At 40.2% G+C, this 17554-nt stretch overlaps 1 protein-coding gene across 2 annotated transcripts in view; it reads right to left on the minus strand.

Annotated features, from left to right (window-relative positions):
• Nucleotides 1-17554, minus strand: part of pvrl2l (PVR cell adhesion molecule related 2 like) — a 279887-nt gene that overhangs the window by 113435 nt on the left and 148898 nt on the right. Inside the window, exon 7 of one of the 2 annotated variants that reach the window (XM_087787136.1) lies at nucleotides 1475-2825. The exons of the other annotated variant lie outside the window; for it this stretch is intronic. Coding sequence (XP_087643262.1) covers nucleotides 2233-2825 — 593 coding nt within the window. The 3' untranslated portion in view covers nucleotides 1475-2232. Of the gene's footprint in view, nucleotides 1-1474; nucleotides 2826-17554 lie in introns of those variants that run through there. 2 annotated transcript variants of the gene reach the window in all.

The raw sequence follows: 17554 nt of genomic DNA on the forward strand, positions 1-17554 counted from the left end.
CATGGAAACGCTCGCAGAATAAGTTGAATTCAAATGAAGCACAGATGGTGAACAGGTGAGTCTCAGATTGATCACATGATCATCACCAGCTTGAAGAAATGGTTTTGAGGTAAATGTTATGCAACATGTCGACAAGTGAAATTCTTGGTGGTCAAGAATACTATAGTCCGGCTAATAGTATCAGCCTGACCTGAGCAAGTAATTCATGGTAATCCAACTGTAATTCATTTCAATATATAAACAATGTGCCGCATTATGTCGTGAAGCTTAAAGTTTCTAGATAATTCTATTACAGCTAAAGAAAACATTTAAAATAAATCCTGGTTTATAAAAAATAACAGGTATTTTATCTCAATGTAACCACTTAATGTGGGCGAGTAAAACACGTCTCTCCCTGAATATTCCTCCTTCACACTCATCATCATCTCTATTCATTTGTTGGTCTTTTTGAAGAAGAAATTCACGCTCACGTCATTAACTTCCATGAAAATGTTCTACAACCGTTGCACTCAATAGCTGAGGGACAAACGCTGCAGAAAAAAACACCGCCATCTAGTGGTAGGGATGTAATTTTTCATGCGAAAATGAAACAAATTTCAAAGAAAATTAAAGTTGTTGTTGGTTGAACACAGCTTGGACGTCCCCCAGTGACAGGCTGTTTAAAAATAATGGAGGTTATTTTCTGCCTGTAGCACATGCTAGGTCTGATTAGAAACTGCGAACGGCTCTTCTTCAGGTGCAAGATCGTCTTCTTATTTCTTCGCATTTATTTACATTGCTAATTATTAAGCATTGTATATTATTGAATCTTGTTTTAAAATATGGTATATGTAGAAGCAGTTCTCAGAGTTTGAAGAATGCCCTAATTTTCCATTAATCAACCAAATGTTGTTTTTTTAGTAAGAAGTGAAAAACACTCAAAATAAATATGCCATTCAGCAATTATTCGGCGTTAGATGCTTCACGCTGTTAATACATAATGCGGCACAAGAAGGACGAACGTTCGCCTCAGAGATGATATTTTCTTTAGCCAAAGTACTAATTATCTTTTAGCAAAAGTTCTCTCACGGATTCCGGCTCAAAGTTCAATCTGACCTCGAAATAATCCGATGAAAACAAAAAACAGCGATGGAACATTCATTGGCAAAATAAAAACATGAAACACAAGCAGCCCGAAACGAAGCCGGTGAGAATTTCGCCTCATTGAATGCGACCCAGATAGGAAATATAAATACGAGTTATCCTCTTCTCCCTGCTCACAGTCATCGCGGCGCTCGTTTAAGCCGCCCATTATGTAAATACAGAGTGAGCAGAATGTGAAATAGATGTAATGTGTGTGGGACTGCAGGAGGAACACAGGACGCATCTAGAATCTCAAGCAAATGAGACCCCGGGACTAAGAAGTGCAATAAAAAAAAGAAAGTGATGCTTAAAAGAAGAATGGAGGTTTCGGGGGAGAAAGTAGCGCCGGGGCGACAAAGAAAGCACATCTTTTATTTAGCGCATCATATGAGTCATTAACCAACCCCATGTAGAACTGTGTGAAACCTCCAAGGATCTATTTTCCTTAGTGAGATCAATACCATTACACAACAACAACACGACATCAAGGAGAACATAACAACAACTGTGCTATAAGTGCGACGGCGCCCAAATATATAGCTGATGCACATCATTAACACAAGAGCCAGCCACACGCAAGTAAGTCCGGAACTGCTCGAAGTCCTTTTTTTTTTTTACAGCATGATACATTTTGAAGAAAGAAAGTTGGTTTCATAAGGTGACCCGAGTCATTGGCATCGACAACAAGCTTGTCTTCCGGTCGTGGTTCTGAGGTCCATCAGAAAGTGGCTTCGATGGAAAAAAGGCTTCAACACTGGACAGTGCTTTTTGCTGATGACATCCACCAAATACCAAATACATTAGCACAAAACCACAGACTTGCAAACTTGAAAAGAATAAAAAGCACTGCACGTCAATGTAGATCTTTTCCTCGCTATGTACAGCTGTTTGGCCAGAACAAAAAACCATTGTACAATTACATTCAGCCGCCGTGGCCTCTATATCCGGCTTCAAGTTTTTTTTAATCTCCTTTTTCTTACATTATACAGTCAAGCTGGAAAGTTTGGATATTCAAGCCGATAATGGATAAAAGCGCGTTCTCTCTCTCTCTCTCTCTGCTCTACCTTCTGTTTTATCAGCCCCCGGCTTTTCCTCTCCAGGTATCCAAACTCAGACATAAATAGCAGTCCGCGATATAACGGATCCATCCCGCTGTGACTCCATGTCATCATCAAGGTAGATCTCTTCCTCGTCGGCTCTGTGTACGTGGAACGAGGACGGCATGGCGTTCCCGGGATCGTCGCCGAAGCGATCGTAGCGTTCCTCGTCCTCCATGCTGTCGTCGAGATCGAACTTCCTGCGCTCCACCTCGTCCTCCGCCTCCCCGCTCAGCAGGATGTCGCGGCTGTTGCCCGGCGCCGGGTGGTGCAGGTGGTGGTGGAAGTCGTTCCCCTTCTCGGTCAGAGTCCCGGCGTTCTCGCTGCTCTCCCAGTACGTGTACATGGGCCCGTTGTTGTTGGCGCCGTTGCCGCTCTTGCTGTTGACGGCGCCGCTGAAGAGCAGGCGCGCCTTGTTGCCGTAGTCGGCGCCGCCCGCCATGTTGCCGTCGCCGCCGGCGCCGCCGGCGGGGAAGCCTCGCCGCTGCTGCCGCCGGGCCTGGGTGAGGAGCACGGCCACCAGCGCCACCACCAGCACCAGCGCCAGCAGGGAGCCGACGATGGCGCCGACCACCACCCCGGTGCTGGACGGCGCCTCCGGAGCGTCTGCAGAAAGGGGGGTGGAAGGGGTTGGAAAGGAGGGATGGAGAAACAGGTGGAGGAAGAGAGAGTTCTTGCTCAGGAATCGGGCCAGGCAGAGGAACTTAACATTTCTTCTGAAAAAGTGTAGCAATATTTCTATGTGTGTTACAATCCTCTTACAAGTGTGCACCAATGTTCTTCTCCGTGTAATCCCTTGCTGAGTCAGTCTAAACTGGGATCAGGCTGTGTGGGTCTCTCCGAACGTCTGCCGTTGTTCCCCCAACACGGTTTTTTTTTTTTTCATTGTTGCTCAAACAAGCTTATACCACCTAAACCGTCAGTGTTCCACACTTTGCGTCGGTGTGAGCCAAAGTTTGCCTCCCATGCCTTTTGTTCGCAACAACGTTCCAAACAAAAGCAGACTTGGTGTTCAGTTACCGCCGGGACAATACAGAACGCTCACACGCCTTCATTCGGTCGCCAGCGCGACCAGAAGGTGTGACGGCAGAAGAAGGAACATCGCACCAGGGCAGGAGCAGTTTCGAGAAAAGCTTCGCTGAAACTCTTCAAGTCAACGCGCTTTGATCAATCCTGGCCATTATCGGGGTCTCTTTTATCACACCCCATCATCCCGGGCTGCCTCGCTGCGACTGAACACACCTGAGTGCTCCCCTGCTGTCGACCACATCTCACTGATCAGAGCTGAAGGAAAAATGATGTCGGAACATTTTTTTTTTTCAGTCAGATCCCAGTCCCGGATCCTCAAAGCAACTCTCAGTCATGGAGTACAGCAACATGGAAAGGTACCCGTATGGAAAGCACCGGCAAACCAATACACTCTCATGCAAAAACAAACGTGCCAACATGAGCACAGAATCCTTCCTTCAAAGCCACTAAGAGCAATGAGCACTGAAAGAGGGTGAAGGCAACAGGTTATTCATTCCTACCTTAAAATCACAGCAGACATAGAGCCCTAAGAATGAGTACACAAAGAAGGTGTGCTGGTACTTTACAGTTGATATGCACTCAGTGCTCATGTTGAGAAATGTACATCAGACACAAAAAAACAATCAACATTGATCAAAAATTAAAACACAACCATGATTTTCTGGAACTCCTGTTGTGTTATCAGTTTTATCTTGACCTTTAAAGTATATACTTTATTGAGTATTGTTTGGATTGTTTAAGCGCTTTGTGACCCTGGTCTGGAAAAGCGCTATACAAATAAAAATTACTCACTTACTTACTTACATTAGCGGATATCAAAGTATTTATGACGGTATTGATACGATTCTCATTCCCTAACCTTCAATTATTGTTCATACCAGATGTTTTTATCATCCATTCCATGCAATCCAGGTAAGAAAGCCACCATGTGTAGTATGTAGTATCTGCCGAGCGAGGCGTACTGACACTGAGCCACAGTATATGTTGGTGAACATGTGAAGTATGAGTTGAATGTTAATGCTGTAGAACAAGGAAGTCTTATTTCAACATCTCAGTAGAAGACGTTTCACCATTAAAACGTAAGATTCAGACAGAATGTCAGTCGATAAAAATGGATCTGGAACGTTCGAACCGGGACATTCCATTTCCATCCCATCTTCACATCTTCATCACTAGTTGGTGTTTGACGTGAGTCATTTGTAATTTTATTCATGTTGAATTCAGTCTTTAATCGTTTCCAACAAGCCCCTGAATGTCTCTGTAAGTAGCTATTTGTGTTGCAAAACATAAACATTTTCATTGAAGAACATTTTCACTACATTTCAAATGAACAAATAGAAACTGTTAATTGAGTTTTAATGTTTTCATCATGTTTTCTCTGATCACAGAGAGAGGAATCACTGGCTATGGTTCATTCATCTGAATGTTTTTGTGCACCATTTTCTGGATTTAAACCCACTTTTTTTGGGAGGAAATCCATGCAATTCTAAGCAAATAAGGCTCCTGATCTATATGCTGATGATGAGAATCACAGAAACCACCTGGGAAATGTCAACCCAAGTGAGGCTGGATTAGTTTTAGAGACTCGAGATGAATTAGTTTCTCTAGGTATTGACGGACAAGTATGAGATGAGCAACGAGACGGGACGACGTATACTGATGAGTTTTCTAAATCTCATGTTAAATGTAATCCCTAACTAGATACATTCAGAAGGTGTGTTAAATAGTGATCGACCATGTTGTTAGGCTAGTGGCATTTTTGAGTTTGAGATTTTAAGATTAAGGCTAGCAAAGCTAAAGCATGTTGTCCGATGAACGACAAATACATAGTTTTGTTACATAACAGTTGAATTCGTGAACCATTTATTTGCAGGTTTTTGACAGATTTAGGAGCTGAGCAGCAGCATTTAGAAGCCACACAAGCTGATGAAGAAACCTCAGAAAAATAATAATAATAGAAAGTTAAACTAGATTACAAAAATGATATAAGTAGATTATTTTTGTGTTTTTTTTACTTTATTTAATTCATAAAGTTTTTATTTATTTGCTTAATGTTGTCACTTCATTCGCTTTAGCTAATTTCACATAATGTCGTTCAGTTTGAACATCAGACTTTAAAAATGAATAAAAGATCAATAAATAAAATCTTAAATCTCTTTTTGTTCCATTTCAAGTTCCATTAAGGATTTAACTACATTTTTCAGACATTTTTTAAGTATTTCTGTTTACAAAAAGCAAACTAACTTACTCACTGAACGTGTATTTATAATATTGTGTGAGTCGAAGAACATAAACCAACATATGACAGTAAAAAAGCTTCTTCTCGTACGTTTTGTTGAAAGTAGACGTTGATTGGATTAAATCACAGTCACATGACTCATGGAAGATCACAAGTTATATTTAGGAAACCTGTACAATAGCAGAAGAAGATTATAAAAGTCAAGTCATCACTGCACGGATGGTATTTCCGTCCTGAAATAAGTCCAACGACAGAAGAGTGACGCAGAAAAACAAAGTCTCTTCTACGCACAGAGACACACTAACTGAATCGGACTTGTCAGATCGACTTCTGATATGTGATGTGACAGGAACCATTTCATAATCTCGACATCTAATGGCCGCTCCAACGGCCAATCACCTCCTCACATTACCAGACCCACAATGCAACAGTCCATTTGAAATGTGTTGTCCACAAATGAAATAAAAGTGAATCCCGGTATTTTTAGCTTTGGATCCATCTGTGACGGCGTTATATCCGGACGTGTAAACTCCTTCAGGATGGGGTCAACATCTGGTGATGTCTGGTTGAAGCGACACAAATCATGGGATGGATTGATCGAGGGCTCCCTGCGCCCCAGATTAGGCCTCTCCTTACGAACCAATCTCGGCGTTGGAAGTGAGCGCGTGGCCCAGAAAGAGCATTTTTATATTTATAGCCGCCTTCATTCTTAGAGCATTAGCGGCATTCATCACAGGGCTGACCACCACGGCGGAAGAATAACAGCCTTTTGGTGGAGATCTGGGTGGCTGTCCGTCTCTTAATGAAGTGCTTAAAAAACTATTACTGTATAATAAAGAACAATTCTCCCGCGGAGGCTCGTTAGAGTTTCCTCCATCATTTTTCAATAAATCGTCAGCCGAAGACGAGCAGTCTGGTTTTTTTTTCCCCTTCTTAAAGTGCAACGCTTATTACGCTTGATCAAGTAGAAATTATGATAAGCAGGGAATCAAAACACTGTCATCACAGTATCAGCTCCAGTTTCACTGCTGTGACGAGATAAACAACTTGATTGCGGATCCGTCAGACTTTCGAAGAAACTTTTTCACTGAGACGGGATTTTTCAACGCACAGAATCCTCAAAGGCAGGAGCTTTTACTCACAAGTGTCTTTGTCCCAATATTCATGTGGAGAACAGTGGGAGGATTGATTTAGTGGTTTCTCTTCCTTGACAATAGGTGGCGCTGTGACCTCCTTAGCAACTTTGCTTCGCCAGCCATGATCGGAAAGTTCACTTTCTATCTGAACTAGTTCAAAGTTCAGTTCCCCAATTTAAAAATGAATGAGTTCAGTTTATCGTTCATAACTCACTTTTTTCAAAAGTCACAGCTCCAAGAATGAACTAGTTCACGGTTCATTTTTGGTACATGTTGCCACAAGCTCCTCTTCTTCAAAATAACTGCCAGAATTTATACAAAACCAAAGTCATCAATTATTATACCTGTTGAAAAATTAAACTGTCATATGATAACGAAACACATTTACTGTCTATATTATATATGAATAAAATATAATTAACTAAGTTACTCTTATATTAAAGTGGGCATGAACTAAATAACTAGAGCGTCACATTTAAACCATGTAAACCACAGTAGCAGTGATGTGTTGGCGTCCTGAAGAGAAGGTTTTCTGTATAAAAGAATGCACAGAATTATAAGGTTTTTTCCATCGTCTGTGAGCAACATGCTGCTGTAGCTTCCCTGTTGCTTCTGGCAAACTACTGGATGAAGATGAACGGAGAGACAAATTTAACTGTGTTCAGCTCACGTTCGTTCTAAATATGAACAAGTTCATTTGCCGGTATATGCTAAAAGCATAGAAGGTTAATAACAAAGCTTAGAAGTGTTAAAGGTTCCTGAATTCCATTACTATTTATAAGAATTGATTAGTTTAGTAACTGCTGCAAGTGTGACCCCAGTCCGAGAAAGACGCTTTACCAATAATAATTACTTACTTATTTACATTTAGGGGCTGAATTAATTAAACTAGAAGATCCATTGTGTTATTTCGGGATGGAAAAAAAATATATTTTGTAGAAGAAATGTATTTTTACCCACATTATTTTTATTTCCTTTTCCAAATGATTGAAAAAAAAATGCCAAACATGAAAATGCTTGAAGCTCGACACTTCAAAAGGAGACCTTCAAACAGGAGCTCAGGAGAGAGAAAAATAAGAAGCGATTCACTATTTACAATGAATGAAATCAAATTATTTGAATCCAATTTCAAATTTCTTTTTTTTATAAAAAAGCATATAAAAAGCATTGGTGAGCTGAATAGTGACTTTCATGCTAGTTAACAACTTGCTGACATAAGTGCCAACAGTCTTTGGACGTGATTGTCATTTACAGAAATATTTACTTGCTAATAAAAGTAAAGATCCAGAAGGTGGTTGAAGAACGTAATCTACGACTGCTTTCACGAGCGACACAAGAGTTTCTTCCGCAGAGATATCGAAGATGAACCTGAGAAGCAATCTGCAGTTTTCTTAACCATTTGAATGGCACTGGATTTCCTCCATCTGACGAGAAAGTATTTTCTTTGGAAAAACTCATCCAGCTTCTCTAATGACAGCCGTGTTTCGCAAGTGAAACATCAAACTTTTGTTTCCTGCACAATGAAAAAAAAGAAAGTTCAATTTCCTCCAGGAAATAAAAAAAATAAATAAATCGGAAGCCAAAACATGTTTTTTATCAAATTCATCTTGTGAAAAAATGACTGTTTTCGTCTTCACTCCGAATGATCTCTGAGCGAGAGCACCTCAGATAACACTGTCAAATGGATCTTCTGGACCATCACACGTTTCCTGCTCAACACGTGTGGATGATTCATACACAATTATCCTTAGATCCCAACATAGAACTGAGTGAACGGAGCAATCCTTTCCCCTCGTTCATCCCTCATATACGATGAATTAAGTTAATTTTCCTTCCTTCCTCCCGTGACTCGCTTCACCTCCTGAGCTCAAATCTTCTGGCTCAGCTTATCTCTGTAGCTGCGAGTGTAACTTCGGATCCATGGGTCCCCCCCCTCCCCCCTTAATCTCCCCCATGTACATGACACTAATGCGAGGAGTGATATAAGCTGCGCTGCCTCCCTTCACGACATTCATCATCGCGCTTCCAAACACAGACGGGCGGCTGATGAAGAGCAACAAAGACAAGCATGTCCTATATTCTTGCCACAGTCTACCAGCTCCTTCTCGCGGATACAAACATAAAAAACACGTTTCACTAAAGTGTCCTGTTGTGCGTTTGAAAGAGACTTTTTTTCTTTTTTCCTTCCACGCTGATCACTCGTTTTGGCAGGACCCGAGTTTGGATCCATTAGTGTTTGGATTGAAATGAGCTGAGACGAACGACGCCTCTGGAAAGTCGGGTGACAGATTTAAGGCAATGTGTTTCATTTATTCCTCATCCCTCCAGTGAAGGGTGTCGTGTCGGTGCCACGATAAGGAAAAAAAACTCGCCGCACATATCGAGTTCACTGCCACCACTCTTATTGCTGTGGATTCAAAGTGTCACTCAAAGCGGCGGCAGACAACGGGAGGTTAAATGTTCTTCTATTGTTACTCACGACTATTAAATCTACTCTTAAATCCTCTTTTTTTTTCCCCTTATTTCAACGTGTTGAGCAGAAAAAACGTCTCGAATCAAGTCGTCACGGTGACACCGGGGGAGATTGTTAGAGAAGAATTCATCCTCCAGGAAATCACAGACGCTTCTGGAGAGCTTTTCTTACTCTAAATCAATTTCTAGTTTGCGTCAGGAGGAGGAATGTTTGCTGCTCACGGCAATCATTTCCAAGCTAGACCTGCGTTTTTTATCCATCATACACAAAGTCGTACTTCGATGGTCAAATGTCTCTCACACAAAAGCAATCTTTGCCGACGAAACATGGCTAGAGCTGAACCCGTGCACGACAAAGTTCTTTTGTATCGACAATGAAAACGGTTTAATTTGGCGACACTTACTGGTCATGTAGGGAAGTGCACATCAGAGACATTTACGATCAACCATCAATTATAACTGCCATGTGTCTGCGGTTACATGATGTAACATGAAAGCGTGGGCCAAAACATGTAGTGTAGCAAAAACATAGGATAGAAAAAAAAGCTCTATCTTTGGTAGAGGACGTTGATAACAGTGGAATTCGCAGAGAGTGTGTTTTTGAAGAGAGAGAGAGGATTTTTGTTGGCAAACGACGATGCTTCTCAGTCGCATCAGGTTCCCGAGGGTCGTTCTTTTGGAGCCGCCTGAAGAGCTCTGGAACGAAGCATCGGATGAGCCATGTGTTGCCGGTGCCAAGACAGGTAGAGACCGCATTAGGTTTCCTGGCAACCGAGGAGATCCAGAGGGAGCTTGGGAGGAAACAATGGATGTTCCAAAATACCGATGCGACGATGTATCGCGATAATCTTTTTCCGTGATACTGTATCAATATTCAACAGCACGGAATTTATTTTTCGTAAATAATTTTAATGTTTTAACATAGTTATTTAATGGTTTACAGTTTGTTAATGTGTGTTCAAAATAAAACAACTCTATATATATTTTTTTACAATTCATCCAAAAATTAACGCCGTTTATTTTTTGGGTTAAACTTCCAGCCTCTAGATGGCAGCGGTCATTACACCCTCTGAAGCTAATTGAATTTTTTAAATCACACGATGCCCCTGACTGAGGAATTTACTACTTCGTAAAGAGTCATGTGGTCTGTAAATTCTGCAACACCAGAGTCAAGTACTACATATATATCCTTGTTCCTACAGTATCGCAATATATGGTCAATTTACGAAACTATCCAAGTGAACATTAAGGAGCAATTTGCAGCAAAGGTGAGAGCTGTGGACTACACACATATCTATAAGAGCGCTTCCACATGCTCAGTTTGTTTATGCGAACTTTTAAAGTTTCCACTGAATCAATGTGCAGCTCGTAGTTGATGCGCAAATGAAACAAACCAACATTGTGGCCTGGCAAAATAACTAGATTCTCCATAATGCCTATTTGGAACAGACAACAATATGGTACTGTGTGTTATGTGTGTCTTCTTAGTGAGTAAATATATTTGTGTAAATGATGAATACTAATTTGAAAACATGCGCCCAAACAAACATATTCAATTCTTCATTTGAAGACGGGGAATAACGTTTCTTTCGGTTCTAGTCTGCAGTAATGGTGTGTGTGGCTCAAATATGTAGGGTATTGATGGTCCTCGAAGTCCTGAGCTAAAGTATTTATTTCAATTTGAAGTAACCATTATATTTTTACGACTACTTGTGTGGGAGAGTAATGTGGGTAGTAGATGTCTTTGTGCCAGGTCTCTGAAGGAGTCAAGTAACCCCCGACCTTGAGGATGGCGTAACATAATTGAAACTGCAAGGAGGATATAACAGCGACCTAAAAGCTCTGTGCCTCGGAAAGGATCAAACTGTTATCGGTTCTACTTTCTCCTTGCAAGTAAATATGTGGGACTTCAAACCAGATCTTCCATTCAGGCAACAGTGGATTTCAACAATGTGACAGAGGCCAGTACACAAAATTCACTGATTCAATGAAGCTTTTAATAAAGCTGAATCAGACGCTCATTAACGCCACCTATAGCAGTCATCAGTTCATGCTGTGACTCGAGAACATCACGGGTGAGGTCAGGGCCGGTGGGACAAACATCAGCAGGAGCATCGACAAGAGCAGCTACAGCAGGAGGTTGTATCGTGGAGGTGATTTTCTGATCCACTAAGATGTTTGGAGATGTTTGGGGAATCCACAGAGTCAAGTGGCTGCAGTGTGTCCTCTCCTGTGTTTTCAAATAATAGTATTAATATGAAGGCGTGATTCAGTCTTTGATTTGATACAAACAGGAGTTAAACAGCTTAAATAGATAATATTACGCTATATTTATGAACGTGTTTGTTTTGAATGTGTCTTCACACAGGAGGACAACGTGCCAAAGAGGACTTTCCTACGTGAGTCCACTTTGGCGAGAAACACCTCACTTTTTCGCTGCCGTACCCATTGTGGTTCCGGATCCCACCAAAGGGGTTTCGGCAAGAGGGGTCTGTGCACATGCTCAGATTCATACATCATTTGGCAGCAATTTCCGGAATTCAGTGTCCGCCTGTTTTAGTAGGAAATCCACGCAATTATTAGTAATTGAGGCCCTTGAACATCTAAACATCTAAGGAGGTAAAAATCAAGTCCAGTTAAAGTTGAAATCCCTGAAGAAATCTCACTACAGCAGGGGCACGAACCAACATATGACGTAATCTTCTCATCATCTGTCAAAGACGGAAAAAAAGTTCCTTTATATCATGGGTCGAGAAAACTAAATTAATTTTCAGCGGGAACAACTATCTACATCTGTGCGTCGACATCAAAGGCGTCACACCACAGGGAAGAACTCAACGCCTTCAAAGTCTTCACTGAGCATAAAGGATTGAAATTCAAATATTTGTTCCATTAAATTTTGCAACTTCATTCCCTCTTGTCATTATTATTGGACCATGGATGTGACGGACTTATGTGTGTTGTGTTAAGATTACTCGGGTCATATATTCTTGTATTAATTATATCCATGTTGTCATCTTTGTTCATACTAAACGCCACTTGGGCGACGCGACCCTGGCCACTGATACCATTAGTGGCTGCTGGTTTCTGGGGGTGGGTCTAGTATAAGTGGAGAGTCAAAATGGTGGATCTGAGCGACGTAATTGAAGTGCTTTATCCAAACAAAAACAAAAAAATAGCCTCGCAAATCACATTTTTCAAGGGTCGGTGCCTGCTTAAATGCTTAAATATTTAGTATGACATTTTCTTATTTCATCCAAAGTTATTTCTGCTGGAATTGAATTCTTGACATGTAAAAAATGATGTAGAAGTTGATACTCTACTCGATATCCTGAGACACTTTTATGACTCATCGTGGAGAAAATCTTTCTGCTGATTTATTCATTTTCATCAAAAACAAGCATTTCAGCTTCTAGACCAGCAAAGAAATGCTTGTTGCGTGCATCAAAAGTCTTCCTGCGCAAAGTCAAATGGACTTGTCTGTAGTTCATCACTGAACTATGTTATTTAAGTTGGTAAATGTTGATGAATAAAAGAGTTTCTTAGTTGTTTCAAACAATAAACTATGTGTAATGTTTTATATAAAATCAACGTGTTGTTCACATGCTAGGATTGGACAGGTTCATAGCAGCTAACCTTAAAAAACATTTAACTTCAATCTATCGTATTTGTTTATAAACCTCGTCATCATGAAAACCTGTCAACGAGCACCGTTTATTTCCCGGAGAGGAGTGGAAAAGGTCAAACCTCGAGATGAGAGTGACGAGCAATTGTTGCTAAAACATTGTTCATCACCTTCAAAAGAGCAAAACATGATTAGCATAAACAGCATTTAGCGCTTTTGTTTCCCCGCGAGGCCACATATAGAGCACTCAATTAAAAATGTCATCCATGTTGCCCACCCATCACGTCTGGTCGCACACACGCCTGACGCACGAACACCAGCTGCCGGTGTTGAGGATGTACGTATGCAGCCATTAGTTTAAAGGTTAGGCTAATCAATAGCCTCTCGAAGCATCAGAGGAGGAGGGAGTCGGTTCCCATGAACACACGGGGCGGGGTCATCCGTGGATTACGGTTGATGGTTCACTTCACTATACAATACAATACAATGTCGCAGATTGGTTATCTTTACTAGTCTGAGCTCACGGTGGGATTACGACTGACAAAAGAGACTATTCATTCTGCTCATCATCCAGAGAGGTCTCTCACACCTCAAGTCTTTTTGATCTTTCTACGTAGCCACTAGCTCAATTAACCAGGCACATCTGTTGGATGTTGTTTTCTATTGGATCTCATCCTGTTGTTGCTGTGAGCTTCTATAAAAGTAGCTAAATTATCTGAGCTATTTTCTGTGACTGCACCTGCATTTCAGCTCAAACCACCAAAATAGAATGAATTTTCCTTCCTGCTGCAAGGAAACTCATCTCTATGGGATGGACAGCCAGACGACTCGGATTGCACCACTGGACGGCTACCTTTTCTGGATGTGATGTATCCTCAGATCGCCGGTATTTTCGGAGGTTAATGCAGCCATAATGACACTGGTTGAGAGGGAAACAGAGTTTGGTGGAGGCTGCGATGAGGTGTTTTTTGTATTTATTATTTATAAATAGTTGTATATACGGGATAGAATCATGTTTATCTTAACAAATTAAGGTCGGAGCTGTTGTTCATCTATTAGGACCACTCATTTTGTTTTTCTTTAACGTATACAATTTCAATCTTATAATAAACAAAAGAATTTAATCTCATAATAACATGTTCATGTTTAAATTCTTAATAAACTTAATATATACAACTTTAATTTTGTAATTAACTTATTAAATACAACTTTAGTGTTGTAATAAACTTAATATATACAACTTTAGTGTTGTAATAAACTTAATATATACGACTTTAATGTTGTAATAAACTTAATATATCGACTTTAATGTTGTAATAAACTTAACACAAATGACTTTAATGTTGTATTAACTCAATATATAAGACTTTAATGTTGTAATAAACATAATATATACGACTTGAATGTTGTAATAAATGTAAGATATACAACTTTAACTTCATAATATTTTATATATACTGTATATGATGTTAAACTCGTAATTAACTTCGTATATATGAAATGAATCTCATAATAAGATATACAAGTTTAATCTTGTAATAAACTTAATATATACATCTTTAATTTAGAAAAAGGTGACAGTTGCAGAGAGAAGATCACTGGACAAACTACTGTCCATCATGGATGATGTCATCTGAACACTGTCATCAGAACACTGTCATCAGTGAGCAGAGAGGCAGGTGGATTCATTCCTTGTGTACTGTGTACATTTTAGGACATTGTCAGGTCTCAGACTAAGGTTTCAGGTCTCAGACCAAACGGCTTCAGAAAAACATCCGTCAGACTCAACGGCCTCAGACAAAACTGTCAGATTGAAGTTTCTCAGGCTACAAAATAAAAGTCACCTGAAAAACCAACATTAGATGGCATGTGGAAAAAAAGTGACCTTTGGTTTCTTGAAAGGCGCTATAAAACAACATTTATTATTATTGTTAAACCTGTCAAATCGCACCTCGGTTGTTGATTTCGGTGACGTCACATGCATTTTCGTTTTGTTATTTGAAATAAAATGGTTTGTTTATTTTTTCCAGATGCTATACGATGTGGTTTTGTCTAATATCGCGTCGTTATCACTTGCATTTCTGGTTTCATTTGAAATAAACTGTTTTTTGTTTTTTTTCCAGATGCTATCTAATGATGTTTTTGTCTGGTAACTTTTATTTTGAAGCCCGAGAAATTTCGATCCGACGGAGGTTTGTCTGAGGACGTTCAGTCTTTTTTTAAGACGTGTTTATCTGTAAATGGTGCTGCCTAAACTGTGAATTTCTCTACTGAGATATATAAAAGTATCTAATGTTGTTGTGTTTCAAAGCCTGAGGCCGTTTCGTCTGAAGGATGTTTTTTATGAGGCTGTTTAGTCTGACAGATGAAGCTGTTTGGTATGATACCTTAAGTTCAGGTTCAAGTTCTTTTATTTGTCAAATGTACATGAACCTGAAGATGTCCTAAAATGTACACCGTACTCGTGCTATTGGGATGTTTATTTCTGAGTTTGGGGGCAGGAGTGGAGTGAAAAGAAAACTTAGAATCTCTTTTGGATCTAGAGACGAGAAAGTAAACTTCATTGATTGGCAAAAATGTATGAGATTTATTTTAAACAATACAGATGTTTTGAAGTATTCATTTTATTCCAAGCTGCCTTTCTGTGTCTGAATATTGAATTGAATAGACAGTTTAAGTCGATCCCAGCTACCCGGGGTGAGAGGTGAATGCACTGGTCACATGAGAATCAATTATTCTTTGTATTTGGGAGGAAACCAGAGCAACGTAGAGAACGAAGTGAGTCTCCTGCTCTTTGTGGTGAAGTTTTAGTGAGACCAATAAATCTTGGTCTCGCCAGTTTGCCAGTGTGACATCATCAGGTGGCGCCTGAACACCGTCTTGTCTGGATCACAGTTTACCCGCCGACTCTCGGTTCCATAATTGAAACTTTTAACGACCGAGTTCACTTTCCTCCAACTTGGATCCAATCAAACTCAGACGGGAAGTCAACAAATAAGCAATTACGACCCACTGAGTCAGCAGGAGGTGGTGGGTCGGAGTGATTTCTGCGCCTAACTTACAAGTAGCTTTGTTTATCAGGCTGTTGACGTTTGATTCAATTGTTGAACTTGACGACTTGTGCAAGTTTTAAAGTAAGAGTTCAATTGTCTCATAGTTACAGACACACAATCTTCAACTCTTCTTATTAAAAATAAGTGGTTAATACCTTGACGAACAATCATCACATTTGAGAATCAAGTTGTGTGTTTGAATCTAACTAGGGCCCTTTAGCAAGTGCTTGATGCAGCAGGATGACCACATCAATAACAATTATGATGGTTATTGTATTACAGATTTTAAGCTATAAACCTAAGATGTGTCGGATAAAAAAGTGTGATTTGTGAAAAAAAATAATCCACTAAACAACGCTTCACTACTTTTACCATTAGTTGTCATGGCTGGGCAAATCCTCATTAAATGTACAAGTTAAAATCTCAAGAAACTTAATCCTTTTTCTTCTTTACTCCAATGTATGTTGTGAACAAACGTTTAACGTTGAACTGACAAAAACTAAATTAAAAAACTGATCACATTTATGTGGTCAGTTTTGACATCATGATAAAATGGTCAACAATAAGGTCAATCAAATTCAAATGAGTGTTGGACCGTCGTAGGATACAAAAAGTGTCTGGCGCCTAATGATGACATCACATCCTGCAGTTACAATTAGATTTTGTACATGTTAATGAACTACAAATGAAGGATATGATCAGTTTCTATCTTCATGAAACATTTATATTAGACATGTTAAAATCTTAAAAGATTTAGACTCAACAATGGGAGAGTTTTATACTTAATCTTTCGTGGCTACTTCAATGCATTGCATTTCAACACCTCGTTGGCAACTAATAAGGATTAAGTATGTATTTTTAAGTCGCCGCTTTAAACGACAGAAGTCATATTGGCTTCATTTCTTGAAGCATCGTCAGACAAGGAAGTGTGTAGAATATAAATCCTTCATCATCATTCATTACCAATGCGTTATCCAATTGTACCTGCCTGATGTGATGTCATCACGCGTCCTACATCCTCATCCACCGGAGGTTCTCACCCACGGGGCGTCACACAGTTACGAGCAGCAACACACTGAGTGGGTTCATTAGTTTAACGGCGGTGATCGACGACCTGGTTTCGTCACGGCTGGTTCAATAATCCATGTGGCTTCATTTCTTCTCACGCGTTCACCTCACAAAGGGTTCTTTGATTTCTGCGCCACGACTCACCCGCCATTAACCTTTGACCCGCGCAGTCAAGTGTCTTTCAGAAAATCAAAACACATTAAACGCTCGGCTCCGTCAGGAAAGGCGTAAACCGTGGCGTGGATGCTTGTGCGAGAAGGAAGAGACGGTAATCAGGGGGGTAATTAAGGGGGCTCTACAGTAATTGACGTACCCATGAAAGCACCCGCCGCCCATTTTCAAATCATTAGTCTTAAAGCACGGAGATAAGTAGCAGCACAGAAACCTGAAATAAATCAGTTTGTTTCTCTCGTCTTCGTCTGTGAGCAAGCTTGATTTTTTTTTTCTTCCTGGAAAACAAATGCATTATTTCGGCCCTCTGCACTGTTTACATCACGCAAATCTGAGCTCTAGCGCCTTGAGGGGGTGTGTGTGTGTGGGGGGGGGTCGACCAAAAGGACTCACTTTCATTTATCTTCACCGACACAGTGGGAGCAGGTCCAAACAGAACTACAAATAACTCATGGGACGTTGATCAACACTGGTTTTTATAGAGGTTTTTGCAACACAATGATGAGAACGAGTTGAAGGTTCTCGATAATTCTCAATGCTGA

This window comes from Callionymus lyra, chromosome 3 (assembly GCF_982586985.1).
Source record: "Callionymus lyra chromosome 3, fCalLyr1.hap1.1, whole genome shotgun sequence".
NCBI lineage: Eukaryota > Metazoa > Chordata > Actinopteri > Syngnathiformes > Callionymidae > Callionymus > Callionymus lyra.